At 46.6% G+C, this 25,211-nt stretch overlaps 1 protein-coding gene across 1 annotated transcript in view; it reads right to left on the bottom strand.

Moving 5' to 3' along the window:
- CLPB (ClpB family mitochondrial disaggregase) overlaps nt 1-25,211 on the bottom strand; it is a 130,755-nt gene that overhangs the window by 47,158 nt on the left and 58,386 nt on the right. The window contains exon 5 of the mRNA XM_084769108.1: nt 18,764-18,892. Coding sequence (XP_084625234.1) covers nt 18,764-18,892 — 129 coding nt within the window. The remainder of the gene's footprint in view (nt 1-18,763; nt 18,893-25,211) is intronic.

Here is a 25,211-nt window from a genome sequence, read left to right as displayed (position 1 = left end):
GGGAAATGTAGATGAGAAGAGCCTCTGCCTGAGAGGGTTAGTTTGGTATTAGAAGAGATAAAAACCTGGGCATGTAGAGGGCTTTCAATGACTGACAGCTACCGTTACGCCTTCTCTAATTACCATGACTAAGCAGTCCTTCCTACAGCGGGTGCCACCTATGAATGTGTGTGGATTTGGGGGTGAGCAGAGAGCTGGCTACTTACTTCCACAGCAGGCGGAAGGGGGACAGGGTATTCTTCCTCCGTTAGGAACCTGGCCAGGGCTACTGGTGGCAGAACACATGGAGCCAAGAGAAGGAGCACAAGGGGGCGGTGCACAGGATGTAGTTTTCAAAGCCAGAACTGACTGTAATCTTGAAAATCTATCGTTCCCTTCCCTTCTTTCTTTCTTTCGGTCTTCTGACACAGGGTTTCTGTGTAACTCTGCATGTCCTGGAACTCACTCTATAGACCAGGCTGGCCTCGAACTCACAGAGATTCATTGCTTTCTGCCTCCTGAGTGTTGGGATTAAAGTTAAAGGCGTGCACCACACCGCACTAAGGCTGTACTTGTTAAGATTCCAGGGGGTGAGCAGTGGAAGCACACCAGGGAAAGCCTGAGAGACAACACATGGAGCTGCCCCTCGAAGGCTAAGCAGGTGTGAAGAGCAGAGGCAGGAAAGGCCTTCCCACAGGGAAAAGTGGAGGAGGAGGTCTGGGGAAGGAAAGACTGCTAGGGCATGAGTGGATTAGTGGGCCCTTGAAGACAGTTCCTATTTCCCAGGCATCTTCCTGTGGGCCCAACAGGTACTAATTCCAGTCTCAAAGCAAACCACCACCCAGGCATCTTCTCTTAGAGATAGGGTGGCAGAAGACTCATGGTAAATTGCTGAGTATGCTGGGTAAGGCATCTGAGTTGACCTGGGAGGCACTGGAAATTGGTGATGAAGAGCAGGAGCGAGCAAACAATTCTGCAGGGGAAAGCCTGGGGTGAAGGAGATCCTGGAGGAAGGGAGGGTAACAATGAGGCAGCTACAGCGCTCCTTTTATAACTCCTGGACAATGGTAAGTTGATCGACCTGAGAGGAACCCCTTAGACAGACAGGGCTTGTTAAACACTGAGGCGGAAGGTATCAGACTTACTTATAATGCCTTCTTGTTGAAGCTGGTAGGTGGTGACACCACCACTCACCAAGCACGGGGTGTGGAAGACAGTCCCAGGAGGGGAAGTTTGGACACACCACATATGAATTGTTTAGAGAAATCAGCAGAGCTACTGGCAGCATGAAAATGCCTGGTTTGTTCTGAGGAAAATATGCCGGCCAGTGTGGTCAGGAAAGGAGGGGCATAAGCAAAGGAATGAGCGCCCAAGCACATGGCACATACAGAGCCAGACGAGGAAAAGCTAGGTCTCCTGCCTCAGACTCCAGCTCTTTGCAAACCAGTGGGGCCTTACACATGCGGATAATGCTTTGAGTAGCACGTGATAGCATGGACAGCCACACGTCAGGTTTTGTTTTGTTTTGTTTTTTAATTTTGGGCAAGTTTTCTGAAGTTGTGGGCTTCAGACTATCCCTATTCCTCCTCCCCATAATCCAGCACAGTACCCCCCAATGGTGTCAACATGCTCTGGATAAAGCAGAGCTCAGACTATATAAGAGCCTTGAGTCCCTCCCTTCCCCCTCTTGCTAATGACAGCTGAGACTGAGGAAGCCAAGCGCAGGTCTAGGCTAAATTCAGCAGCTGTAATTATACCGCTGACGTCTGGGGCAGAGCCACAGACTGCAGGAGGCGGCAGCTTTTGTTCATGCACTAAACCCACATAATCTTCAAACATGCAAATCGCATGTCTGCTTTCACCTAACAGCACTGGAGGAGGCTGAGGAAAGGGCACACAATGCCCACACATCTGGCTAATTCAGTTAGAAGGCCAATCAATCTTGATGGGCTGTCTATAAAACACTGCTCCACCCCAAAGGGCAGAGCTGACCAGATGTTGAAATGTCTGTGGACCAATCCCAGTTGAATGTCCATAGGAGCAAAGAGGGCTTGTCAAGAGAAGGCTTTCACTCACAAGTCTGTTCCAAAGTTCAGTCCAGACTTCTGCTTTGAAGAGTACCAGTAGTTAAAGCAATGGCTGAAGCTGGTTGTGGTGGCTCACAGCCATCATCTCAGAGCTGGAAAGACTGAGGCAGGAGGACTGTTACAGGTCTGAACTGGTCTGGGCTAGACATCAACACATCATCTCAACAAATAAACACCCCCCCCCCAAATAATACTACACACAAACCAAATGACCAACCAACAAAAGAAAACAAAACAGCAATGAGTGAGCCTCTAGACTGAGGCACATTCACAGATGTCTGCACTTGAGGGAGACAGGGGGCCTTGTTCATAGCTGACTTTGCTAATAAGTGCAGGGACATCCTGGGGGATCTTAACTGTACTTACCAGTGTGAGGAGAGCAGCAAGTGTGGAAGAGGTGTCTTTAACACGGTATCAGATGTTAGACTACGGGTCTGTGCAAAAGAACCATTTACCTGGGGCTCTCAGCCTCTCATCAAGGCTGAAGGAATAACTCATCTTCCTCATAAAACTGCTGTATTTTCCCAACATCTTTAACAGTTTGCTCTCCCTCCTCCACACCTAGCAGTTATCAGGTGACTATCTCAAAAGCTAAGCACAGGAGCACCATGGGAGAGGAGGAGTGCTGAGAGGGTGGAGAACAGGTGCAGCCACCAACAGGACCACTTTGATGGAATTCTTTGCCTAGGCTGGATTATTTTTCTCAAAGGTGCTTTTATCTAATGATTCTGAGGACTTTACCAAATCTGTCCTTGAGCTGAGACTGCTGGATGAACCAGATTTTTGGCATTGAGCAAAGGACAAATTAAAAATGACACTTTCTTCTAGCTTCACTGGGCAGTTGCACATACATGGCACATGCTCACACAGATAAATAAAAATAAATCTTACAAAAAAAATTGGAAGAGAGCTGGGTATTTTGGTGTATTTTGGCTGAGGCAGGCAGATTGCTACGAGGTTGAAACTAATCTGGGCTACATAGTGAGTACCAGGCCAACAGGGATGGCGGAATTACATCCCTGCCCAAAACACTGACAAAAATAACAAAGAGAAAACAAGGACCTACAGAAAATGGCTAAGATGTGAACAGATAATTCACAAAGGAGATCAAAATGGTTCTTAAATATATGAATTATGTTCAAACCCATTTGTAATAAGAGAACCAAAACTGAAACTATTTCCCTTTTACTATGATTGACAAAATCCCCAAAGGTTGACAACCTAGTCTTCGAGGGGCTGGAGAGTGTCACAGATCCTCTAATACAGGGTAAATGAGAGGGACAGTACAAGTTCTACGGCGGAGAAGCAACCTGTGCACAGCCAAAGGACCTGTGCACACGCCCTCCTACTTAGGACTGCACTACAGACGCACCGTCAGTAACACCACAGTATTCTACGAACAGGTCATATACAGTTGTACTGCTCACAAAATATTCAAAACCTGCATGTACACGCATATAGGCCAGGAATGGAATCCTGTACAGGCATAAAGAGGGAGAAGGCAGATCTGTATGAAATGTTTCCTGGAAAATATGGATTAGTAAAAAAAAGTAAACTAAAAAAGAACGCATACAGTATGTTAGCTCTTACATAGGAAAGTGAGGCAAAATAAGAAAAGAGGACTCTTGGGGGCTGGGGAAATGAAATCATGGGTAAAGAAGTTGCCTTACATGCATGGGAACATGAGTTAGATCCCTAGGACCCAAGTAAAGACACTGGGTATGGGAACATGTGCTGTGGTCTCAGTGATGGAGGTGGGAACGGGGGAGACAGGAGTCTCTGGGATTTGCTGATCAGCCAGTCTAGCCTAATTGGTTAGCTGCAGGTCATTAAGAGATAGGTCTTCGTTCAGGCTGGAGAGATGGCTCAGAGGTTAAGAGCACTGACTGCTCTTCCAGAGGTCCTGAGTTCAATTCCCAGCAATCACATGGTGTCTCACAGCCATCTGTAATGTGATCTGATACCCTCTTCTGGCCTGCAGGTGTACATGCAGGTAGAGCACATAATAAATACATCTTTAAAAAAAGAGAGAGATCTTCTTTCAAAGGAGGTGGATGGTGGTCCTTTCGCTTACATATGCATGCATACACATAAGCCCCATGACCTATACACAACATAAACATATGTATACACACACACACACACAGACACTGAGCTTCTACTTCCTAATGACTGGGATTACAATGTGTCCCAGCACACCTGAACTGTGGTGCTGGGGACTGGATCCAGGGTCTTATGCATCCTGTGTGAGCTACGTTCCCATCCTCCCTCTTACTCAGTTTCGAATTTTAGGTACAAGTCAATGTTCTATGTATTTAAATGGCAAACATAGACCAATGGGCTAAGTAGGGAGGAAAAACCCTAAACAGAATGCAAACTATAAAACTCAACCCATTACATTTCAAATTATTCCAAAGGGGAAAACATGGACTCAAACTGCTTGTAAGCTCAGAATTTGAAGAGACTCATCTCCGAGGAGGGTGAAAATGACAAATGGCCCTGGCTTAACTTCCTACAGTAGGATGGACAGAGGGACTTGGGGACTTCCTGGGTTGTACTGTATGACTGAGCTTAACAGGCAATGTCCTCAGAACAGGAGAGGCAAAGATGAAATGTACAAGCTACAGATGTCCGTAGGAATCAACTGGAAACGAGTCCAAGCTGGCCTCAGGATTTCCACACTACGCGTGTCCGCAGGCAAACATTCATACTCTGGTAGACATGCATGCTCTTGTGTCTACACTGTAAATACTGGGGCCGAGGAGACGGATATCTGTAAAGTACGTGCCACGCAAGCAAGAGGACTTCAGTTTGGATCCCCAGGTCCCCTGTAAACATGGGACATGGTGGCACAGTGCTGGGGGACAGTGACAAGGAGATCCTTTAAGCTTGTTGGCCAGTCAGTCCAGGCAATCGATGAGCTCCTGGTTAAATCACAGATCCTGTTTCAAAACAGTCTGGTGGCACATGATTGTGGAAAACACCTGATGTCAACCTCTGGTCTCCATACATGCACACACACTCACATCTGCCCCAATGTCCTGACAGAAACCTGAAAATGTTGGCTTTCAACAGAAAGTATAAGAAATGTACTTAGGCCTTTTTCCTCCTTGCTGTCTGTGAGGTAGCTGCCATCTTATGCAGTCATGGCTGTCTGCTGAGCTCTGGCACAGCCCAAGATCATTTTTTAAAATAAGAAAGAAAGAAAGAAAAGACAAAGAAGTTTATCTGGCACGAGTTGGATGTATCACTGGGGATGAGCACTGAAGTTTCAGGAAGCCCAAGCCATCCCGGTGAGCTTACTGTGCTGTGCCTGCAGATCAAGACGTGAGCTCTCACCACTGCTCCGCCATGCCTGTGTTCCTACTGCCACGCTCCCCATGACGGGCACGGATTCTAACCGCCTGCAACCGCGAGTCTCAAATTAAACATTTTCTCTTAGAAAATGCCTTGGTCACGGTATTTTGCTGAGGCAATAGGAAGGTAACTGGGACACTGGCTCAAGATGTCAAGGAGCTGGAAGTGCTGCTGCTCAGTGACAGATCTGGCTGTGCGCATCCTACGTTTCCACCTACACTACAAAGCCAGAGTAGGAAGAGCAGTACAGTTGGCCATGAGAGTCACAGATCCCCGCCCAACACCAGGCTGACCAGTGAAGGAAGAGATGGCTCACCGGCATGCTTTATTTTTCTCTTTTAGTAAATCTACAAAACCCTGCAAAAATGAGGAGGAAAAGAAATCCAGTACTAAATTTTCATCCCTACAACAATGCTCACTAAAGTTTTAGTGCTTCTCAAATACGAAGACAAAAGCAAGGTGGGAACAAGATGAGTCTGAACTGTTTTTTTTTTTTATTCCAGAAATAGAAAAATGCTAAAAGAATAAAAGAAATCCAAGCAGTGGTGGTGCATGCTTTTAGTACCAGCACTTGGAAGGCAGCAGAACTCTGAGTCTGAGGCCAGCCTGGCCTATAAACCAAGTCTGGGCTATACAGAGAAACAGTCTGGAAAAACAAAACAAGAATTAAAAAGAAACATGGTGGTACACACGTTAATCCCAGAACTCAGAAGACAGAGGTAGGTGGATCTCTGTTAATTGGAGGGCAATCTGATCTACATAGTGAGTTCCAGGACAACCAGGGCTCTGTAGAGAGATCTTGTCTCAAAAACAATCAATTAACCCCCTCCCCAAACCCCACAGCATCAAAATCCAAAACCCAAACAAACAACAAAACAACAACGACAACAACAACAACAACAACAACAAAAAAGAAAGAAAGAAAGAAAGAAAAGCAAGCAAGACTACTACCCTGGTAAAATCAGAGACAATCAGCACTAATATAATTAAGGATGGCAAAGAGTTACAGGCATTAAACATTGTGTACCTGTGAGTACACTGACAATATGTAGATATATGGGAGAAGGGGTTTGCATACCACAGAAGGCCACATGCCAACTGGTCACTGTGGGATTAAGCACGAGGGTTAGAAAATATGGGAAAAACATCTATTTCACAGGTGTTGCGTGAAGAGTGGTTCTGGCAAGAAGCTCACGGAATGTCAGGTTTGGGGCCAAGTCTGATGAACCAGGGTATTTGCTTGAGATTAAAAATGTCTCCAATGCCAGGCGTGGTGGTGCACGCCTTTGATCCCAGCACTCAGGCAGAGGCAGGCGGATTCACTGTGAGTTCAAGGCCAGCCTGGTCTACAAAGTGAGTCTAGGACAGCCAAGGCTACACAGAGAAATCTTGTCTCAAAAAAGCAAAACAAACAAACAAACAAACTGTCTCTAGTGATTAATTGCAAGGAAGGAAAAAAGGACAATACTGGAGTTGTTTAAAAACAAGAATATAAAAACAAAGCATGCATAAAATATCTCTGAGAGGGGCTGGAGAGATGGCTCAGAGGTTAAGAGTACTGTCTGTTCTTCCAAAGGTCCTGAGTTCAATTCCCAGCAACCACATGGTGGCTCATAACCATCTATAATGGAATCTAGTATCCTCTTCCGGCACATGGGGCAAAATACTGTACAAATAATAAATAAATCCCCCCCCCCAAAAAAAAAAGATCTCTGAGAGTGTTGTAGGCAAGGTGTGCCCAGAGCTTTCCTAAGTCTTGGAATCTTGTGAATAAGTCACAGAGACAAGAATGGCACAAAGGCTGAAGACATAATTAAGGTTGCTTATCAGCTGACTCAGATGCCTTGGGTTATCTATGTTGCCCCACACTACTACAGGGTCTTTATAAAGAGAGGAGGAAGGAAAAAGACTATCAGGGTGATGAAATATGAAAGAGACTTGATTGGTTACTGCTTGCTTTGAAGATGGATGGGGCTACAATGCATGAAATAAAGGCCTCTAGAAATTGGACACAGTGAGAGAACAGGTTCTTTACTATGGACTCCAAAAATGAAGGCATCTTTGAAGACACCATGATTTTACCCTAGTGAGACCCATTTCAGATTTATCCCCATAACATGTGTGTGTGTGTGTGTTTTTCTTTTACACAGTACTAACTGCTAAAAGCAGCCATAGGGAAGATGATAGGAAAAATCACAAGGCTTGGCCCTGAGGAAGACCAGAGATGTGGCAGGGCAGGGACACCACTTTCCTAAAGCACTGCATGCAACTTTATATTGTACCTTTTTAAAAGTAAACACACACACACACACACACACACACACACACACACACACACACACACACACATACACCAATCACTTCAAAATTATTTTGACTATGAATTTACCCTGTTTTACCACCTCAAAGGCCCTCTGCACTCAAGTTTCCTGAACAGTCCAGTGGGTGGCCATTTTCCTATAATCTCTACTTGGCATGCAGGTTCAGGGCTCGGTTTGTTTCCACTTCATGGAGTAGCTTTGTTCTTTCCTTCTGCCTGCTTGAATTCTGTGGGGCCTGAGCCTGTGGCTCCACCCAGTCCTCAAGCCCTGCTGTAAGACCAGCTCAGTCTTCTGAGAAGGGCCTGTATCTCATTTTTTTATTCCCTATATTGCCAGTGCCCACTTACAAATGAGTTTAGACAACAAATACTTATTGTCATGTGCTAAGAGCACCGTGAGATGCTGGGAACAAAACCACCCAGGTCATACTCTGCCTTCTGAGGATACAGCTCAGTGGGAAGGAGATATTTCAGTCCCAAATAAGGGAGATAAGAAAACTAGACAGGATACTTGTAAGAGTACATAGAGAAGCCCAGAGCACAGATGGTGGTGATCAGTTGCAGATAAAAAAAAGTAGTAATTGCTGAATAAATATGAAAATTTAGATTTGCATGCTTTTAGGTAAATCATAAGGCAAGTGTCCATCAGAGTCACAAAACACCATACTGGAAGGTCTGGGTAGTACAGGTACACTGCCACAATGTGAAAGGGCAGGACTCGGGTCGGATAAGGTCAGTGTCAGGGTGATGGCAGCACTAGACCCCAGTCTGGTACCCAGTCGGTACTCCTACCACACAGGGATCCATTTCCTTAAAGGAGATCCCTGCAGGGTTTCTTAACAGCAAGTTCCCTTCTGTTATAATTAAAAGAATTTGTTTTCAACATGTAGTTCAGAAAGGAGTGCATAGTTCAAACCCACAGAGATCTTTGCTGTGTTCCTCCCAAGACACGTCAGGCTTCTTTCCAGAGAGAAGAGCACAGGAATGCTGGAATCAAACTGCTTTTGGCAGAGGGAATCTTGGTTCTGGCTCTTCTCCAGTCTGACCTTTTGCTGGTGTTCTGTAGACCCTGACCTTCGATTTCAAACCCTCCCTTCCTAAAGCAGAGTCTCTTTTCCAGTCTAAGCCACAGGCCTTAGAGGGGAATGACTAAGCTGGCAAAGGGAGGCTGGCCTTGGGAGCTGTTGAGTTCTATGTTTCCAGGTACAGTGCAGGTGGAGGACATGGAACACAGAGTGGCCTGCCTAGCCACTGCTGACCTCTCCTTCACCCAGGGGAGCCCTGGCTTCCAGTTGCTACTGTTGGCAGTGATGAGCTCATGCCGGATGGCAGCCAGGCTCATCTGAGGACTGCTTGGAGCTCATTAAAGCCTTGATGAAATGCAGTTGGGTGGGTGGCAGGTGGCTCTGGAAAGCATAGTGACCAGGCTCTCGCCTCTCCTCAGACATTTACTGATTCCACAGGCACAAGGTTACAGAAGTCCCTCATCCTGGAGAGGAGCAAGGGAAGCTTCGCATTCAGCTGGTTGAGTACTGAAGGCTGAACTCAGGGTCATGGTGGGCTATGCCACACCTAATCTAGGATGTGGACTGTAATGCCAATACCATGGAACAATGGTTCTTAACCTGTGGGTCTCAACCCCCTTGGGGGTTACATATCAGATATTTATATTATGGTTCATAACAGTAGCAATAAAATTTTATGGTTGGGGTTACCACAGCATGAGATTGCAGCACTGGGAAGGTTTGAGAACCATGCCACAGAACACCCCTACTTCCCAGTGTCCCTGGATCCTTGATTGCTGGTCCCTAAGGATGATTAATCATCTCCCTCCACAGGGTTGTTTTAAACTAGACGATACGCTACTATCTACATTTCAGAGCTCAGCACACATGGATTTGCTCAGAAGACTTTCCTGGACTAGATTAGGTTTCCATTATCCTCTCACAGTTCCTTCTACTCTTCCATAATAACACTTATATTATTAGCTAAAAACTTAATTATTTGTCTAATTTTTATACTCTGACAGAATTTAAGCTTTGCAAGGGATGGGGGTATGCAATAAATATTTGCTAAGACAAAACCAAAACATCATATTAAGAGAATATTTACAGGTAAAATTTAATAGCGTTCTTTAAAAATTAAAAATGATTTGTGTGTCACATGTCTAGAGGTGACTGCAGAGATCAGAAGAGGATATTGATAGTTTTCTGGAGCTGGAGTCATAGGTAGTTGTGGACAGCCCAGACAGGGTATAGGAATGAGCTCAAGTCTTCTGCAAGAGCAGGAAGTGCTCTTAGTCGGGAAGCCATCTCTTCAGGCTCTGACAGCACCCTTAAAAAGGACACTGACAAGCTGGGCATGGTGGCGCACGCCTTTAATCCCAGCACTCGGGAGGCAGAGGCAGGTGGATTATTGTGAGTTCGAGGCCAGCCTGGTCTACAAAGTAAATCTAGGACAGCCAAGGCTACAGAGGAACCCTGTCTCAAAAAACCAAAAACAAAACCAAAACCAAACCCAAAAATCCACCACCACCACCACCAACAACAAAAAACAAAAACAAAAACAAAACCCCCAAAAAGAAAAGGACACTGACTTACACCACTGTTGGCTAGCTCATCTGCCATCCTAGCTGAGGAGGTGAGCCCAGTTTTCTTGGCTTTCTGATTTGCTTCCAAGCAACCAGTCACCCATCCAAGCTAGTATTTTTCAGTTTGGAATGGCATGGAGTATTTTCTTTTCTTTTTCAACAGCTTTGCTGAAATATAATTTACATGCTATAAAACTTGCCCATTCAAAGTATACACTTTAATGCTTTTTAGCATAGAGACAGTACTGTACAGCCATCATCATAATCTACTTTAGAATATCTTCATGCAAACCTTGTGTGCCCATTAGAAAGCTCTCCTCAGAACTTCTCTTAGAAAACCACTAGCACAAATGTGTTGTATCTGTGCCAAGCAAAAAGAAGACACTTTTTGAAATCAACATGGTCTCTTCGTTCTTGTCTCTTCATTTTATAGATGAAAAAGTGATGCCAGGAAGAGGCTGTGATTACAAAGACGAACTAGTGGCAGAGCTGGGGGCCGACCCCGGTCCCTGCCTGCAGCCCCTGGTCCCTCTGCCATGCAGTATGATTGTGTGTCCTCAACTGTCTACTTGAGGGCAAAGGCTACAGTGTCGTCTGCTCCTCTGTCTCCCAGAACAGCACTGATACTTAATGTGGGGTCCATGAACTAGAGCCAGATAGTAAACCTTGCTGCCTAGCCTCTATGAGAGACTTTCACAGTGACTTTCAGAGTCATTTTATGTCCAGGGAAACTAATATCAAATTTGGGCATGTAGTTGGCATTCCTTCCGAAAATATCTCCTTTTTAAATAATTCATTTTGCTTATACTTAAGAAAATACTGTTTCTCAGCCGAATTTTGGCTAAACTGGTACAGAGGATAATTGGTTTGTGGTAAAGTGCAGAGTCAAACAGAGACCAATCTTTTATAGACAGTGAGAGATGTAGTGCCTTAGTGCAAGAGCCGCCGCCTCCTGCTGCTGTTGCTTGCCAAGTCCCTTGCACAGCTCCTTTTCTTGGGCTTACATCAGTGGAGCCCCTGGGGCTCTTCAGCTGTACTGCCCTGCCATGGGCAATGTGCAGCCTTACCTATCCCCAAGAGAATGGCCACCTCCAATCTTCCTGCTGAAAACCAGCTGTCCAAGTGCTGCCCTGCTGGCCATCCTCACAGGAAGGCCATGAGACTCCCTCGTTATCAGGGTTTATGAGTCACCTTCCATATGCTGCTCACTATGGACTGCCTCTCTAGGAGCAGTAAGACAGTGGCACTGGAGCAACTTTTACCAGGGTGACTTGGGACGGTTCCTGAGAAGGGACATTCAGGAGTTAAGACCTGAATGACAGGGTGGCCTTCCTTTGGAGAGACGGGAAGAGCCTCAATGTGTCTAGGTGACACAGGCTTCTAAGGCTCTGATAACCCTAACTCCTAACCCTATGTTGTTGCTTCAATGCTGAGGTCAAAACTTTTTTTTTTTTTTAAATTATTTGAGACAGGGTTTCTCTGGGTAAGAGCCTGGCTATCCTGGAACTTGCTCTGTAAGCCAGGCTGGCTTCAAACTCAGAGATCTGCCTGTCTCTGCTTCCCCAAGTGCTAAGATAAAGGTGTGGGCCGCCGCCTGGCGGCTGGAGCATGGCAGCCTTCGCCACCCCCTCCACGTTTTAGGAAGATCCCTTTGTTTGATAGAAACAAGAGTAACAGAGAATAACCATCCAAGGGCAGTCCAGGCGAGGTGATGGGCCTTCAGCTGGACAGGACTTACTAAAGCATTGTCCTCGGACTGGAGGAGATAAGAATTCAAAGATGATTTAGGTTTGAGTATCTGAAGTCAAGGTGACGATTGTACCACTTAAGGCAAGCTAACACTGAGGTTAACCGCTGAGGTTCAGGAAGAAAGAGAAGCGGAGGAAGGAAGAGTGAGGGGAGGCAGTCACTACTTTGAGGATTTTAGTCATTAAGACATGAGGTGAGTTCTAGAGGCAGCGAGGCAGCTGTCTTTTGTTTGTTTTTTCTAAATGCATAAGCTGAAGGTACATTTTTGAAACTCATGAGGATGAACATCTATGGAAGGAGAGGGAGGCATGGACAGTGGAGCACAGAGGAAGCAGAAGCCCTGAAGGGCTGCTTTCACTGCTGGAGAAAGGACGGTGTTCTGTGAAGGCGCTGGCAGGCAGAAGCTCTGGGGCGGGGTAGGGGGAGTGGGGGGGGGCGCGCTGGAGTTGCTTTCTGACTACAGTGCATCTTCTTTGTGAAATATGAGATGACAACAGCTTGGGAGGGGCTTAGAGACTTGAGGAGTGAAAGAAAAAGGCTAAGACGCTGTCTTGGTCTAGAATAAGTCAGTGATTTTGCTCATGAAGTGCAGTGGGCGTGGCTTGGCACCATGGTGTGAGATTTATGGCTATACATGTGAATTCAGGAAGAACAGGACTCAGAAACAGGAGGATGCAGAGCAGTGTCAAGGGACCCTGCATAACTGCACCACAGTGCATCTGGGGAGTCCCTGTGTGTCCCCCCCCATGTCCTAGAGATTAGTCCCTACTCTGACGTCACTGACTGGTTTTGTCTGTTGTGAACTCTAATCACATGCCAATAGTTAAGGCACATGACCCACACATGTTGACAGAGCACAAGTTCATTCATTCCTACTGCTGTAAGAATTCCTCAAGTTAAAAAAAAAAAGAATTCCTCAAATTATTCAGGTATTTCAGAAGCAGATAAACATTTTGAAAACTTGTAAGAGGACAGGAATTCAAGGTTACCCTCTGGTACACAGCAATTTGACTAGGCTGGAACACAGTAAGACCTTGTTTCAAAACCAACCAAACAACACCCTTCACAAAACCTGTCGTGTTTCTCCTCTAATTGTCTTGGTTTGCCACTGGAAGCAAAGTTCAGCTTCCTCAGCACAGACCTTCCTGAACCAGCTCTTGTTTCCATTCTTGCCCTCTGACGCCTGAGTCCTTGCTCTTCTAAACCACCGTATTCTACTGATAAGAACATTCCGCTTCATCTTAGGATTTGAGCGTGTGGCCCCTCTGGTTCCGCCCTTGCCGACCTTACATCCATCCTTTCAGAATCAGTGTAAATGCCATCTCCAGAACCAGGCTCTCCTTGTCTTATCAGAGACTCCCTAAAGTTTTGTTTGGTGACAGGGTCTCATCTTAGGCTGGCTTTGGACTCAATATACAGTGCTGCTGCCTCAAACTTATGATTCTGTTGCCTCAGGCCTTCGAGGGCTCCAAGGGTTGCAGCCCCTTGATTGCTCGTGTTTTACCACACTTCTTTTTTGAGGGAGGATCTCATACAGGCTAGGCTGACCTCAAACCCTGGATCCTCCTGCCTCTATCCCCTAAGTGCTGGGACGACAGGTGTTCCACAACACGTAGCCTGAGATCGATTCTTTTATGTTTAATAATAAGATAATAGGATAATAAGAGAATAAGAAATAAGGTACCAGGCAACAGTTAGATTATATTATATAAGGTTTATTAAATGAGCACGGGGAGAAAGGGGGCAGGGAACACCAGAAAGGGAGAGAGAGAGACGGGGAGGGAGAAGAAGGGGGTAAGAGAGATTAAGAGGAGAGCCACGAGGAGAGTCTGTCCTTTTATACAGCCCTGGCAGGGCCACACCCCCATGGCAGGTAGGGAATGACACCTCAGGTAGGCAGACTGAAGCAGAATCTTAAGTTTCTCTGCGACCACACAAGACCGTCTCTAGATCTCCACTATCACCTCAGAGTCACTGTTCATTGTAAACTATGAGCTCCTTAAGGGCAGCACCTAGTCCTGTATCATGTTTGTTGGCCTGGTGCCCAGGTTGGAGTGTGTGATAAGAGAGATGCTCAGCAATGCGATGGGTAATCTTCACTGTCACCTTAGGCCAAGAAGCCCCTAGTGAATTGCTAAAGCATCCTGTTAGCAAGTTTCCAGAGAGTATCAGCTAAGGGGGTGGGATGGGGTGGGGAAGAAAGCCAGCTAGCAGCCTCTCTCTCCTCTCCTTTCCTCTCCGTCCTGCATGCTGTTCTGTTACACCTTCCCCACCATGATGATCTAATACTTCTGAAACTGTGAGCAAAACGAATCCTCTCCCTTTAATATTTATGCTGGATATTTTGTCACAGGAACAAAAAGTTTGGCTACTACAGTAAATGGCGTGAAGAGGTGCTTGAGATCAGCTTCAGTAGCTCTATTTTATAAAGTGAGAAAGGGTTGGCACAAAGGAGAATCTGGGGGTGGCGGAGCCAGAACCTCTGATCCTTCTCTGTGCTGCTGGGTGTGAAGTTTCAACAGAGAGGGCAGACAGCCCCAGGCAAAGAAAGCTGACAGCACAACATCTGCCGGTGTAGACAGATGGACAGACAGTGAAGTGGAACAAGAAACAGAACACTGAGTTTTGGTCCTGATGATGGGCTAACAGGCAGCTACAGGAAGAATGGCAGCACGGGACAGGCTCTTTGCCTCGGGCGGGTTGTAGGAATTTGGGGACTCAGTGGATGCTTGCAGGTTAACACTGACAACTGAGCCAGGCACTCAGAGAAGGGGTCAAAGTGGAACCTTGATGGGAGGAAGGAAAGGCTGAGGGAGGCCCCGAGGAGGGAGGATTAGGTTTCAGAATGGCCAGGCACTTCTGAGGTAAGGAGCAGCAGTGATGAAACAGGAAGCGGCAGTGAGAAGAAGAGATGAAGCGGTGGCTCAGATGGGAGGCAGCAGGACACTAAGAGTGGGTGGGTCAGGAAGCCATGCGGGGCTTTTGAAGATCTGTTAGCACATCCAAAAATGTACTCAGTAGTGTGCCAATGTGCAGCCGAGGAGGCGGAGACGAGGGGGTGCGCTCTGCTTTAGTTTAGTAAGTGACGCTTCACCCTAGTCCCAGGGGCAGGGAAGATGTACCAGGAAGGTGGCTAGAGACCTTTCTGCCATTTGTGTCCCACTGAGGCCGCCTAGGGCTGGTAGGTTTCTTTCTACCAGCCAAATGGCAAAAAGTATTGCAGGAGAGGAGGGGCAGCGCAGGAAATGCTGGGTGGGTGCTGGAGGCTGGCTGGAAGCACAGTCAAATGTTAGGCTGATAAAAAAGAAATGGGTTTTCTCGCCTCTCCCAAGAGTGGCATTTACCTTGTACCATTTTAGAAAAGTGAGTTCCTTGTGTACAACTTGATGCCTCAGGGCTTTAGGGCTTATTTCTCTGAAGGAATTGAATCAAAAAATCCACCATAATTAAAGGTATGTTTTAGGCAGACAGAGCTGCCCATGAGAGCACATTCCTGAGAGAAAACATGTCATCCAGCGGAAGAGCCCTGGATGTACTGAGGTAAGGCAGCTGCAGCCATCCCCCTTCTCTTTCCAGTCATACTGCCCTCCCATCTTCCTCCATCTTTTCTTACACTTGCAAAGTTAAGTATGGAAGCAGAGCCTTCCCGCTCTAAGGCAACAACAGACAGAGGCAGCATCATCAAGGATGAATATACATGGGAGGCATACTTCCTTTAGTATACGATAGGACTAACACCAGTTAACTTGAATCTCTACAAGAGAATTCTCTCCCTATTGCTCTTCCTGGAAAAGGGGGGTGGGTGGGAAATCACCCACTCCTCCAGGAGTTTTTCTGTAACTTATTCTACCTCCTTGCTCATCAGTGACAAGACAGCATTTCCTGTTTCATGTAAATCCTCCTATGGAGCACCCACCCCATAGCCATGGCCTACAGGCAAACATGCATGTCTATCAGCTCAGAGTCTCAGGGTCAGAGACAGTGTGCTGATCTTGAGGCTCATGATCTCAGAGACAGCACACAGTTAACAGAATGATGTAACTGAGGCATGCTGTGAAGCCAAGGCTATGTCCAATGCATGTACCTTTTCACAGTTGTGGGCTCTTGAAATAAAAGAAACGACCCTGACAGTCAGTGGTAAGTGCTGGGCCAACACTGTACAAGTCCACAGGAGGGCAAGTAGGAAAGGTTTCCCAAGAGAGGGAGCTGTGGGCGCCAAGTGAGGAGATCCAACAGCTCTCTGGGCAGTGTGGGTATGTTGAAGGTAGGGACAGAGAAATGGTTGCAGCTGCCAGCATGAGTGTGTGATTTCTGTATCTAAGTCACAATAACTGTTACAGAGGACAGAAAAAATTGTCTTTCAGTTTGGATTTGAGAAGTAACATAGGCACCTAAAATCATTTACATATGAGTCATGAAAATAGAAGTGAAACTGAGGGAATGAAGGAACTAGTAGGGTAGCAGGAGGGTGAGAGAGAAAGGGCACTGAGGGGACTATGATCAAAGCAAAAAACAAAAAACAAACAAAAAAATAAACCAAACCAACCAAACAAACAAAACCCCTGCTACTATACATAATGAATATACCCCAAATGAAAATGAAAAAAAAAAAAAAGTAACTACTTGTCACAGAGCATCTAATGTGCCTGCCAGGGAGTTTTATACTCATTATTAATCTCCACATACTCCTGTGAAAGTGCCATCTGACATATAAAACAACCAAGGCTGAGAGAGTTAGATAACCTGTCCAAGGCAACCAGGTTAGCTTATGGGAAACTGGGGTCCCAACCCAGGTTAGCTCATTGGAAGCCTGTGCAGCCTTTTCTATTACTCCATGCTGCCTCCTACAGGCTGGAGGTGTCCACATCAGCAGCTCAATGCTGTTGCCTGAGCCTCTTTACAACTCAAAACAGAGAGCAAGAACGCTCCCTCCACCCCTAACCCATGGATCCAGGAACCTAAATCCCTGTGGACCTTGTGAGCAGTCTTTGTGCCTAGGCCTGCCTTGGATCTTGCAGAAAGAACCTCCCTCCGTGTTGCTACAGCAAAGCTGATGGCCAGAACTCTCTGATAAAGCTGATGGGCAGGAAGGCAGAGCCTTTGAAAAGGTCAGCAGAGGTCAAAGACTTTGGAAATGTTACAGACAACAGCCCCTAGGACAAGAGAGCAGGATTCTGCCTCTCGGTTGGCTGGTCACACACACTGGTAGACTAAGGGAGGTCAAGAAGGGGAGAGGGGTCAGAAGTTGGCAGGCCTGCAGGCTCTGAGTGACAGCAACTTGTTCAGATCTAGAAGTGGGCTGATGGTTTGGGCCCTCGAGGCTGGGAAACTAGGGCAGGAGTATAAATGGATGACTATTAAAAAGGCAGGTGGGAGAAATGCAAAGGTTGGGGCTCAGGGCATCCGTTCCAAGTCACCGGGCAGGAAAGCATGTCCTTGGAACGGCTCAACAGGCTAGCCTTGGCCTGGGGGTTGAGGGTGGAGGGAGCCTCATAAAAGGCCTCGCTTCTTCATTTTAAAGGTGTTCCATCTGGAAGAGGAGCGCGGAGGGCTGCTTGTAGAGTGAACTCTGTTTGGTGGCTGGCGGAAGCAGGGAGGTGTCCCAGGAGACAATGACAGAGTGTATTGATTTTAAGGCTCGGCAGCGAGAAGCCCACACACAGTACATGCTCTATGCTTAGCCCCAAATGTCTCGCCAGAGAGCCCTCCAAAGGACAAAGTCAGAAGCAGCCTGCTTTGGGATGTTTTTGAAGCCTCTGCTTCTGGGAGTACCGAGTCCTTATTCAAAAAGTATCAGTCATGCCAGGCACAGCCACCACACTCCAGAGCAGACCTGGAGTTCCAGACCAGGTGTGTTTGGGGGCTGGTCCCGGGTGCAGGCAACGCCTGGCTGGTTATGAAACCACTGGGCCTATGGCTTAAGGATGGCAAGACTGGGTTCCTGGGAAGTGTCCTCAATGCAAGGACATGATACGGGCTGCAAGATGATTAGGAGGCTGAGCCGGGAAGGCAAAGACTATGTGATAGAACAAACTTCCTCACAGGCTGATTTTGGAAGTGGCTAGGTGGCAAACAACAGACGGTTGGTAGACATTACACATGGCCACAGCTCATTAAAAAAGTGTTACCACCAGTCATAAAGAGGCCTAAGCGAGATCACAGTAGGGCCAAGATCCAGGAGATGAACTTTGTAACATGGTTAGTGGGGCTTGACATGACTTCCCTTGCTCCCCTGGTCCTGTTCTGGAGGTCTCAGGAGAAAGAGAGGACACCAATCAAGAAAACTCTCACACTGGGGCTGAAGCAATGGCTCAGCAATTAAGAGCACTTCCTGCTCTTCCAGAGGACTCAAGTTGAGTTCCCAGAACCCATGTTGCTTCTGTGATCTAGGTCCAGGAAGAGCCTACGCCTCTTACCTCCAGGACACTGCACTCAGGTTCACATTTCTAGTCCTCTACATAAGCTTTAAAAATGGTTTTTAAAAAACCTCAGGGCTTATTGCAAACAGGGTAGAGACCTTCCCCCTCTCCCCAAGAACATACGCCATCCACCAGAGGGCAAATCACACGCTGGCACCGTTATTCTTGGGCAACATGACCACTCTGCTGGCTTAAGCAGAGTAACAGGGTCCTAGAAGTGTGCGGGATTCTCTCTCCTCCAGCCACAACCCACAGCTCTCACCTCCATCCAGCAGCTCCTTGACGATGCTGTAGTCATCAGCCAGGACAGCATAGTGCAGGGCTGTGCAGCCCTTGAAGCTAGCGCGGTTGTTTAGTCTGTTGTTGAAGTCATCCTCTCGAGTGACTAGGACTGAGGCAACCAAAACAAAAACAGAAATAACAAGCCTCCATTAGTAACAAATTAGTCTCTGAACGCTCATTTTTTTCTCTACTCTCCTTACCCCCATCTCTCTTAGCTGTGTGTGTGTGTGTATGTGTGTGTGTGTGTGTGTGTGTGTGTGTGTGTGTGTGTGTGTACACAGGGTCTCACTATGAAGAGCATGCTGGCCCATAACTAGCAGAAATCTACCTAACTCTGCCTCTCAGTGATGGGACTTAAGTGTGTACCATCATGTTTAGCTCTCTTTGACTTTTTTTTTTCCTTTTTCCTCAAACAGGGTGCCACTCTGTAGTCCAAGCTGGCCTTGAGGTCAGAGATCCAACTGCCTCTGCCTCCTGAGTACTGGCATTAAAGGCCTGTGCCTCTAGGCCCAGCTCTCTTTGGACTTTTAAGACAGTGTCACTATGTAGCCAAGTCTGGTCTTTAACTTGCAGTGATACTCCTGCCTCTACCTTCCATGTGCTGGGATTCTAGGTGTAAGCCAGTATGTCCAGTTTCATCTGTCCTTTTTTTTTTTTTTTGGTTTTTTCAAGACAGGGTTTCTCTGTGTAGCCTTGGCTGTCCTGAACTCACTTTCTCTATGTACCTCAGGCTGGTCTCAAACTCACAGTGGCCCTTCTGCTTCAGTGCCTAGCTCTTCAGCATTTTAATTTATCTATGTACTTCTAAAACATTAAGTAGTACCTACACTGTGTGCCTGGCCATCTGGGCTGGGGAACAGAAGATAAATCAGTTTGGTTTGTTTCATGACCATTGATTGATATGTAGGAGTCATTTTGGGGACATGAAGTCAATCACTATGGTCCCTGACCTAATGTGACAAGAGGCAGATAATAAGCAACTACTGAGATTAAGTCTATGCTGGGGGTACAATGGAGTGACACAGAAGGACAGGGGACAGCTGGGCTCAGCTTGAACATGAAGAACAACTTATTGAACAATAAGTTGAACAACTCAATATTGAACAACTCAAAATATGAGGCGTCCAGGTGAAAAAGAAGGTGGGGTCTATAGCCATGTCAACCAGAATGTGCTGGATCTCATCTGATCTGGGCTCAGCTGATCTGAAGCTGAGCAGGGTTGGGCCTGGTTAGTGCTTGGATGAGAGACCACCGGGGAATACCAGGTGCTACATATAGGCTTTCAGCTGGGTGTGGTGGCGCAAGCCTTTAATCCCAGCACTCCGGAGGCAGAGGCAGGCTGATCTCTGTGAATTTGAGGCCAGCTTGGTCTACAAAGAGGGCAGGGCAGTAGGACCAGGGAAGGAGGGGTGGGCAAGAGACTGTTCTATGCAGAAGAGCCACACACCTCCACTGTTTACAGTTTAGTAGGTGACTTAAAGCTTAAAATTTGATTTACATCAAGTAAAAATTCAAACTACAGAAGAGTACAAAGAAGAAAAAAGAGCTAATATCTTACCACTTGAGAAGGCACAGTTAACATTTTAGCCTAGCTCTTCAGGGACTGCATATAGTGCCTGTGTGTGCATTCCCTACAAAAGCTGGAATTTATTGTATCTGTAATTTGCTTTTGTCTTTTTGGCGGTGCTAAGGGCTGGACCTGCTGTTGAAGAGGTCTTTGTGCATGACAGACAAGAGCTCTACCACTAGGCCCCATTCTAGCTCCTACAGTCTGATTCTGTTTCCCCGGAGACAGGGTTTCTCTGTGTGGCCCTGGCTATCCTGGAACTCGCTTTGTGGATCAGGCTGGCCGCCAACGTACAGAAATCCACCTGCCTCTGTCTCCCAAGTGCTGTGACTAAAGGTGTGAGCCACCACTGTGTGGTGCCATCTGTTTTTCACTCTTAATATCTATAAACACTTTAGGAAAGACAAGGATAGACATTTCAAGTGAGCAAAACCTCAAGCCCTACTCTAGTCCTATTAATGTTTCCTCTCTTTTCTCTCCCTCGTTTTATTAAAACAAACAAACAAACCAACAAACCAAACCTGAAGTTATTACCACATTTCAAGACGTCTGGGTTGGTGGGCAGACACATATCCGCTTACCAGACTGGTCCTGGCTTATGCTGTTGCCCAGACACTTTTAGACTGGCTAATAAACCAGAAGGTTCCACCCCTCTGGGGCATCCCCTGGGGAGCAAGACCCCCCAGAGCAGTTCCTAGTCTGCTTTGGTGATGAGGTTTGCTTCCCTCCTGTGGAAACTACCCCAAAAATCAATGTTCACTCCTGAGCACAGTTTGTTGGGGGCAGGATCTACGTCCCTCCTCCCTGTGCCACTTTCTCCTATCCCCTGGCATAAGCCTGTAGAGGGCTTGACTCTTGAGAGATAAAAGGGCAAGGTATGTTTGGCCTTTGTGGGAGAGGATGCACTTAGTTCTGCTGTGACTTGATGTGCCAGGGTGGGTTGATACCCAAGGGGGAGGGGACCCCCTTCTCTTCAGAGAAAGGGAGGAAAGGATGAGGGGAGGAGGTGTGAGAATAGGGCTGGGATGTGAGGAGGGAGGGAGCTGTAATCAGGCTGTAAAGTGATTTAAAAAATTAATGGAAAAAGAGAAAGAAATCACATCAGGGAAAAAAACCCCACAAGACAAGGGGTGATCTTGACTAGACAGAAGTACCAGGCAATCCCTACGCCATTGTTTCTGAGTGCTTTCAGAATGAACTGTGTGCCTCCTCCTGTAATACTAAAGACGCTATCTAAAATTTTTTTAGATACAAGAGAATATGGAAGCTCAGCTCATGGCTGGTTAAGTGCTTGTCTGAGAAGCTTGGGAGGCTGAGGTGGAAGGACTGCGTGAGAATCAGGACCAGCGTGAGTTCTTGTGAAAGACTCCAGCACAGAGAAGGCAGCAGAGCAGGGATGTTACGGTACCAGCCTTAGCCCCGTGCACTCTCTTCTTTTCTTGATCTTAAGAACGCAGTAAAGTATTTGGTAGAACCTGGTCCTACCATATGACAGACCCCAGTGTGCAGCCAGGACCCTAACAAGCTAGCCTGGGTGAAGGCACTTCAAACCTTTGGCCCAAATGAAGATAGTGGAGCTCAGAGCTGGAGGTCAGAGCACACTGCTGACCCCGGAGTGTTGTGTGACCTTCTCTGGGACATCAAGAATAGGAAGTAAGAAAGCTTCTGAATGGCTAATGTTTCTGTACACCTCTGGGCACATCTGAGGGGGGAGGTTATCTATATTAGCCTGGCCTCTTGGCACATCTGAGGGAAGTATCTAGGTTAGCCTGGCCTCTGGACACATGATGGGGGAATTATCTATATTAGCCTGGGCACATCTGAAGGGGTTATCTAGATCAGCCTGGCCTCTGGGCACACATGAAGGGGGTTATCTAGATCAGCAGAGCCTCTTGGTTTGTTTAATGGTATCTATACTTTTCCTGTACAAGTCCTTTAAGAACTCAGAGTGACCAACCCCTAGTCACAATCTCTCTAGTAACTCACGCTAATTATCCCCTCATACTGGGAGTCTTGTTTTTAGCTCACTGCAGATCAGGAGAAGGAAATAAGGCTGGGGAGGACACTTCAGAGTCAAGCAGATTGATCACAATCAAACGCTAGCCAGGCAGGGAGGGAAAAGAACAGGACAATGAAAAGCTGAAAAAGGATTCCAAGCACAGCACCTCAAAAGGCCCTAAGGGCATCTCTGAACTGCCACACAGGACATTAACTGCTGGATATAATGATAAACCGGAAGAAAAGTGATAGTTGGCTCAAGAAAGCAAGAAGGGTGTAATCCATTTTACAAAGAAAACCCATCACTCATTCAACAAACAAGTGTAATGAGCACCAGTGCACAGTGGTAGCTTCTGGAGGTGTAATAATGAATGAATAGGGCAATTTGGGACTTTTAAGAATAAACTGTCTGAATTGAGAATTAAACCAATAATGTGTTTTCACAAGTACAATGACAAGGCTATGCATACAGGGTACTTACCACAAAAAGCAGGTGATTTTAAGGAACACAGAGGGAGCTACTTTAGGTAAATGTCAGCAGAGGACTAGTACCATAGTCCAGTGGTTGGCCCTGTTGGAGAGGTGTGCTGCTCACCTGCTTTAACCTCTCTCTCACTATGGCTTCCCTAAGGCTCTTTCTTACCCTGGAGCTTCTGAGGTACTACCGTGCCAGCTGAACATCACCCATCCCTTGGCTGCCTAGTCCTTTTCTAGGCTTCTAACAAAGAGCCACTCTGTCCAGTGGTCCTTCCTGAGTTTGAGGTAGGTACTGTTCCTGAGGGTCCATGTAGCATCTCCTCCCTCTCCCAGAGACACTCCAGGTTAACCATCTGCTTCTGTGGCTGTGCTTCACTACCAGCCTGAGGACAGTGTTCCTACTCTTTTCACTAGATAATACTCTGGGCTAGAGCCCAGATGGCCATAAACGTTTGACAAATGCTCGTTGAATCAACAAGTAGACATAAACTGAATACCTTTTGTATAAAAACCAAAATCTAAACTTCAAAACTTTTTCAGTGCTGACATCTTTCTGATTTTGGTTGGGTCTGGTAACACATGGGAGCAGAAGCAGGAGGATTACAAATTTTAAGTCACACAGGATACTGAGCCACACATATTTTTGGATTAGATGTGTTCAACCAATAAAACCCATACATAAATATTCCAAATTCCAAAGAAACTCCTAATCCTGAGATCCTTCTGGTACCACGCATTTTGGGTGGATATATTCAATACCTCACACAAATAAGGTCCAGATATTTCTGTTTGTGGAGAACAGTAATAACATCTACAAACTAATTTAGTGAAGGTAGCAGAGTGGCTGGGAATTAAGCAAGCTCTGGAGCAAGGCCACTTGTGTTTGAATCCTGAATTTACTGTGCAGGTTCACAATCTGCTTGACCTCTCTGGGTCAAACTCTTGTCTGTGAATGGAAAGAGAGAACAGGAACCTTGTGGTGGGCTGTGAGAGCAGGGCTGTGGGAATACAGCAGTTAGGGCACACGCTGGCTAAGTGCCAGCTATTATATCCTTTTTACCGTCTCTTAGATAGGCACAGGCGCAGGGCACTGCAGGTGGGAGGCCATGACCCCGGCTCTATGCAGTGCCACTCAGCAGTGTCTGACTAGAGTCCTGCAATGTTGCTGCTCTCCAGGGTACAAAAAGATTTTCACTTCAGAACTGCCCTGTGAGCTATAAGTTTATGCTCCCATTTTCTAGGGAACCCAACTTCAGAAGGGTGACATTTGGTGCCCATTCTGTGCTTGGCATGAAGCTTTCTCTACACTGCCCAGTGTTAGCCTGTGGTCTCCAAAGGCTCATATTTGAATGCTAAGTCCCTTGTGGGTAGAAACAATTTGGGAAGGACTAGGAGGTGTGGCCTTTTTGGAGAAGGTGTGTCACTGGGGGTGGGCTTCAAAAGCTCACATCTGGCCTACTCTTCTTCATCTCTGCCTCCAACTTGTGGCTAAAATGTAAGTGTTCAGCATTTGCTCCAGAGCCATGCCTGTCTGTCTGCTCAGCATTTGCTCCAGAGCCATGCTTCTCACCATAGAATCACCCTTCTGAAACTCTAAGCAAGCCCCAAATAAAAATTTTTTTGCCCAGGTTATGACACTTCTTCATAGTAGTAGATAAGTAACCAAGGCACTGCTGAAAGGGCCCAATCCTGGGATCCCACACTCTTCTGAGTGGAAAGGAGGTGGAGAAAGGGGGCAGCGCAGCCTTTTCTCTTTGGCAGGAATTACTCTGCCAGAGAATAAGCAAACTTATCCAAGGGACGCATCCAAGCCTGTCTCACCAGCTGGCCTCCAAGGTGGTCTTCTGAGGCTCAGCATTTAGGGCTGGCCTTTGGCCAGTGAACCATCTCCTTCTCAACAAAGACATCTTCCCACCTGTCTCCCACACAGGAGGTGGCAGGCTCCTCTCACAGAAGTTTTTCCTATCTCTGAGGGAGGTCGCTCACCCCTCTGACAACAGGAGAGTGACAGCCACTACTCTGCTCATTTCTGTTCCTACCTCTGCCTGTGCAGCCTGTGAATGTCAGGAAGTCTATGCCTGAGGGGTCCGCAGCCAGGGCCAGGGAGTCAGCAAGAATCCCTGATGGTCTTCACGTAGCTCTCGCTGCTTACTGGCACCTCCCAAACAAACAAACAAACAAACAGCTTCGCCTCCGTGCTGAGGAATATTTGAGGAGGTGTCACACAGCCTGCCATCTTAGCTCTGTCATGTATTAAGTTCTATGTAAAATGAGTAGGATAATAATTTGAGGAATACTGAATAGTTAATGCTTATAGCACTGAAATACCAATACTTAGAATTAGTTATAGACCTAAATCTTATTACAACACAAAGTAATTATATCT

The sequence above is a fragment of the Acomys minous genome (assembly GCF_964271855.1).
Source record: "Acomys minous genome assembly, chromosome: 2".
Taxonomy (NCBI): domain Eukaryota; kingdom Metazoa; phylum Chordata; class Mammalia; order Rodentia; family Muridae; genus Acomys; species Acomys minous.
The sequence above is the reverse complement of the archived record's forward strand: the minus strand, read 5'-3'. Positions and strand labels throughout refer to the sequence as shown.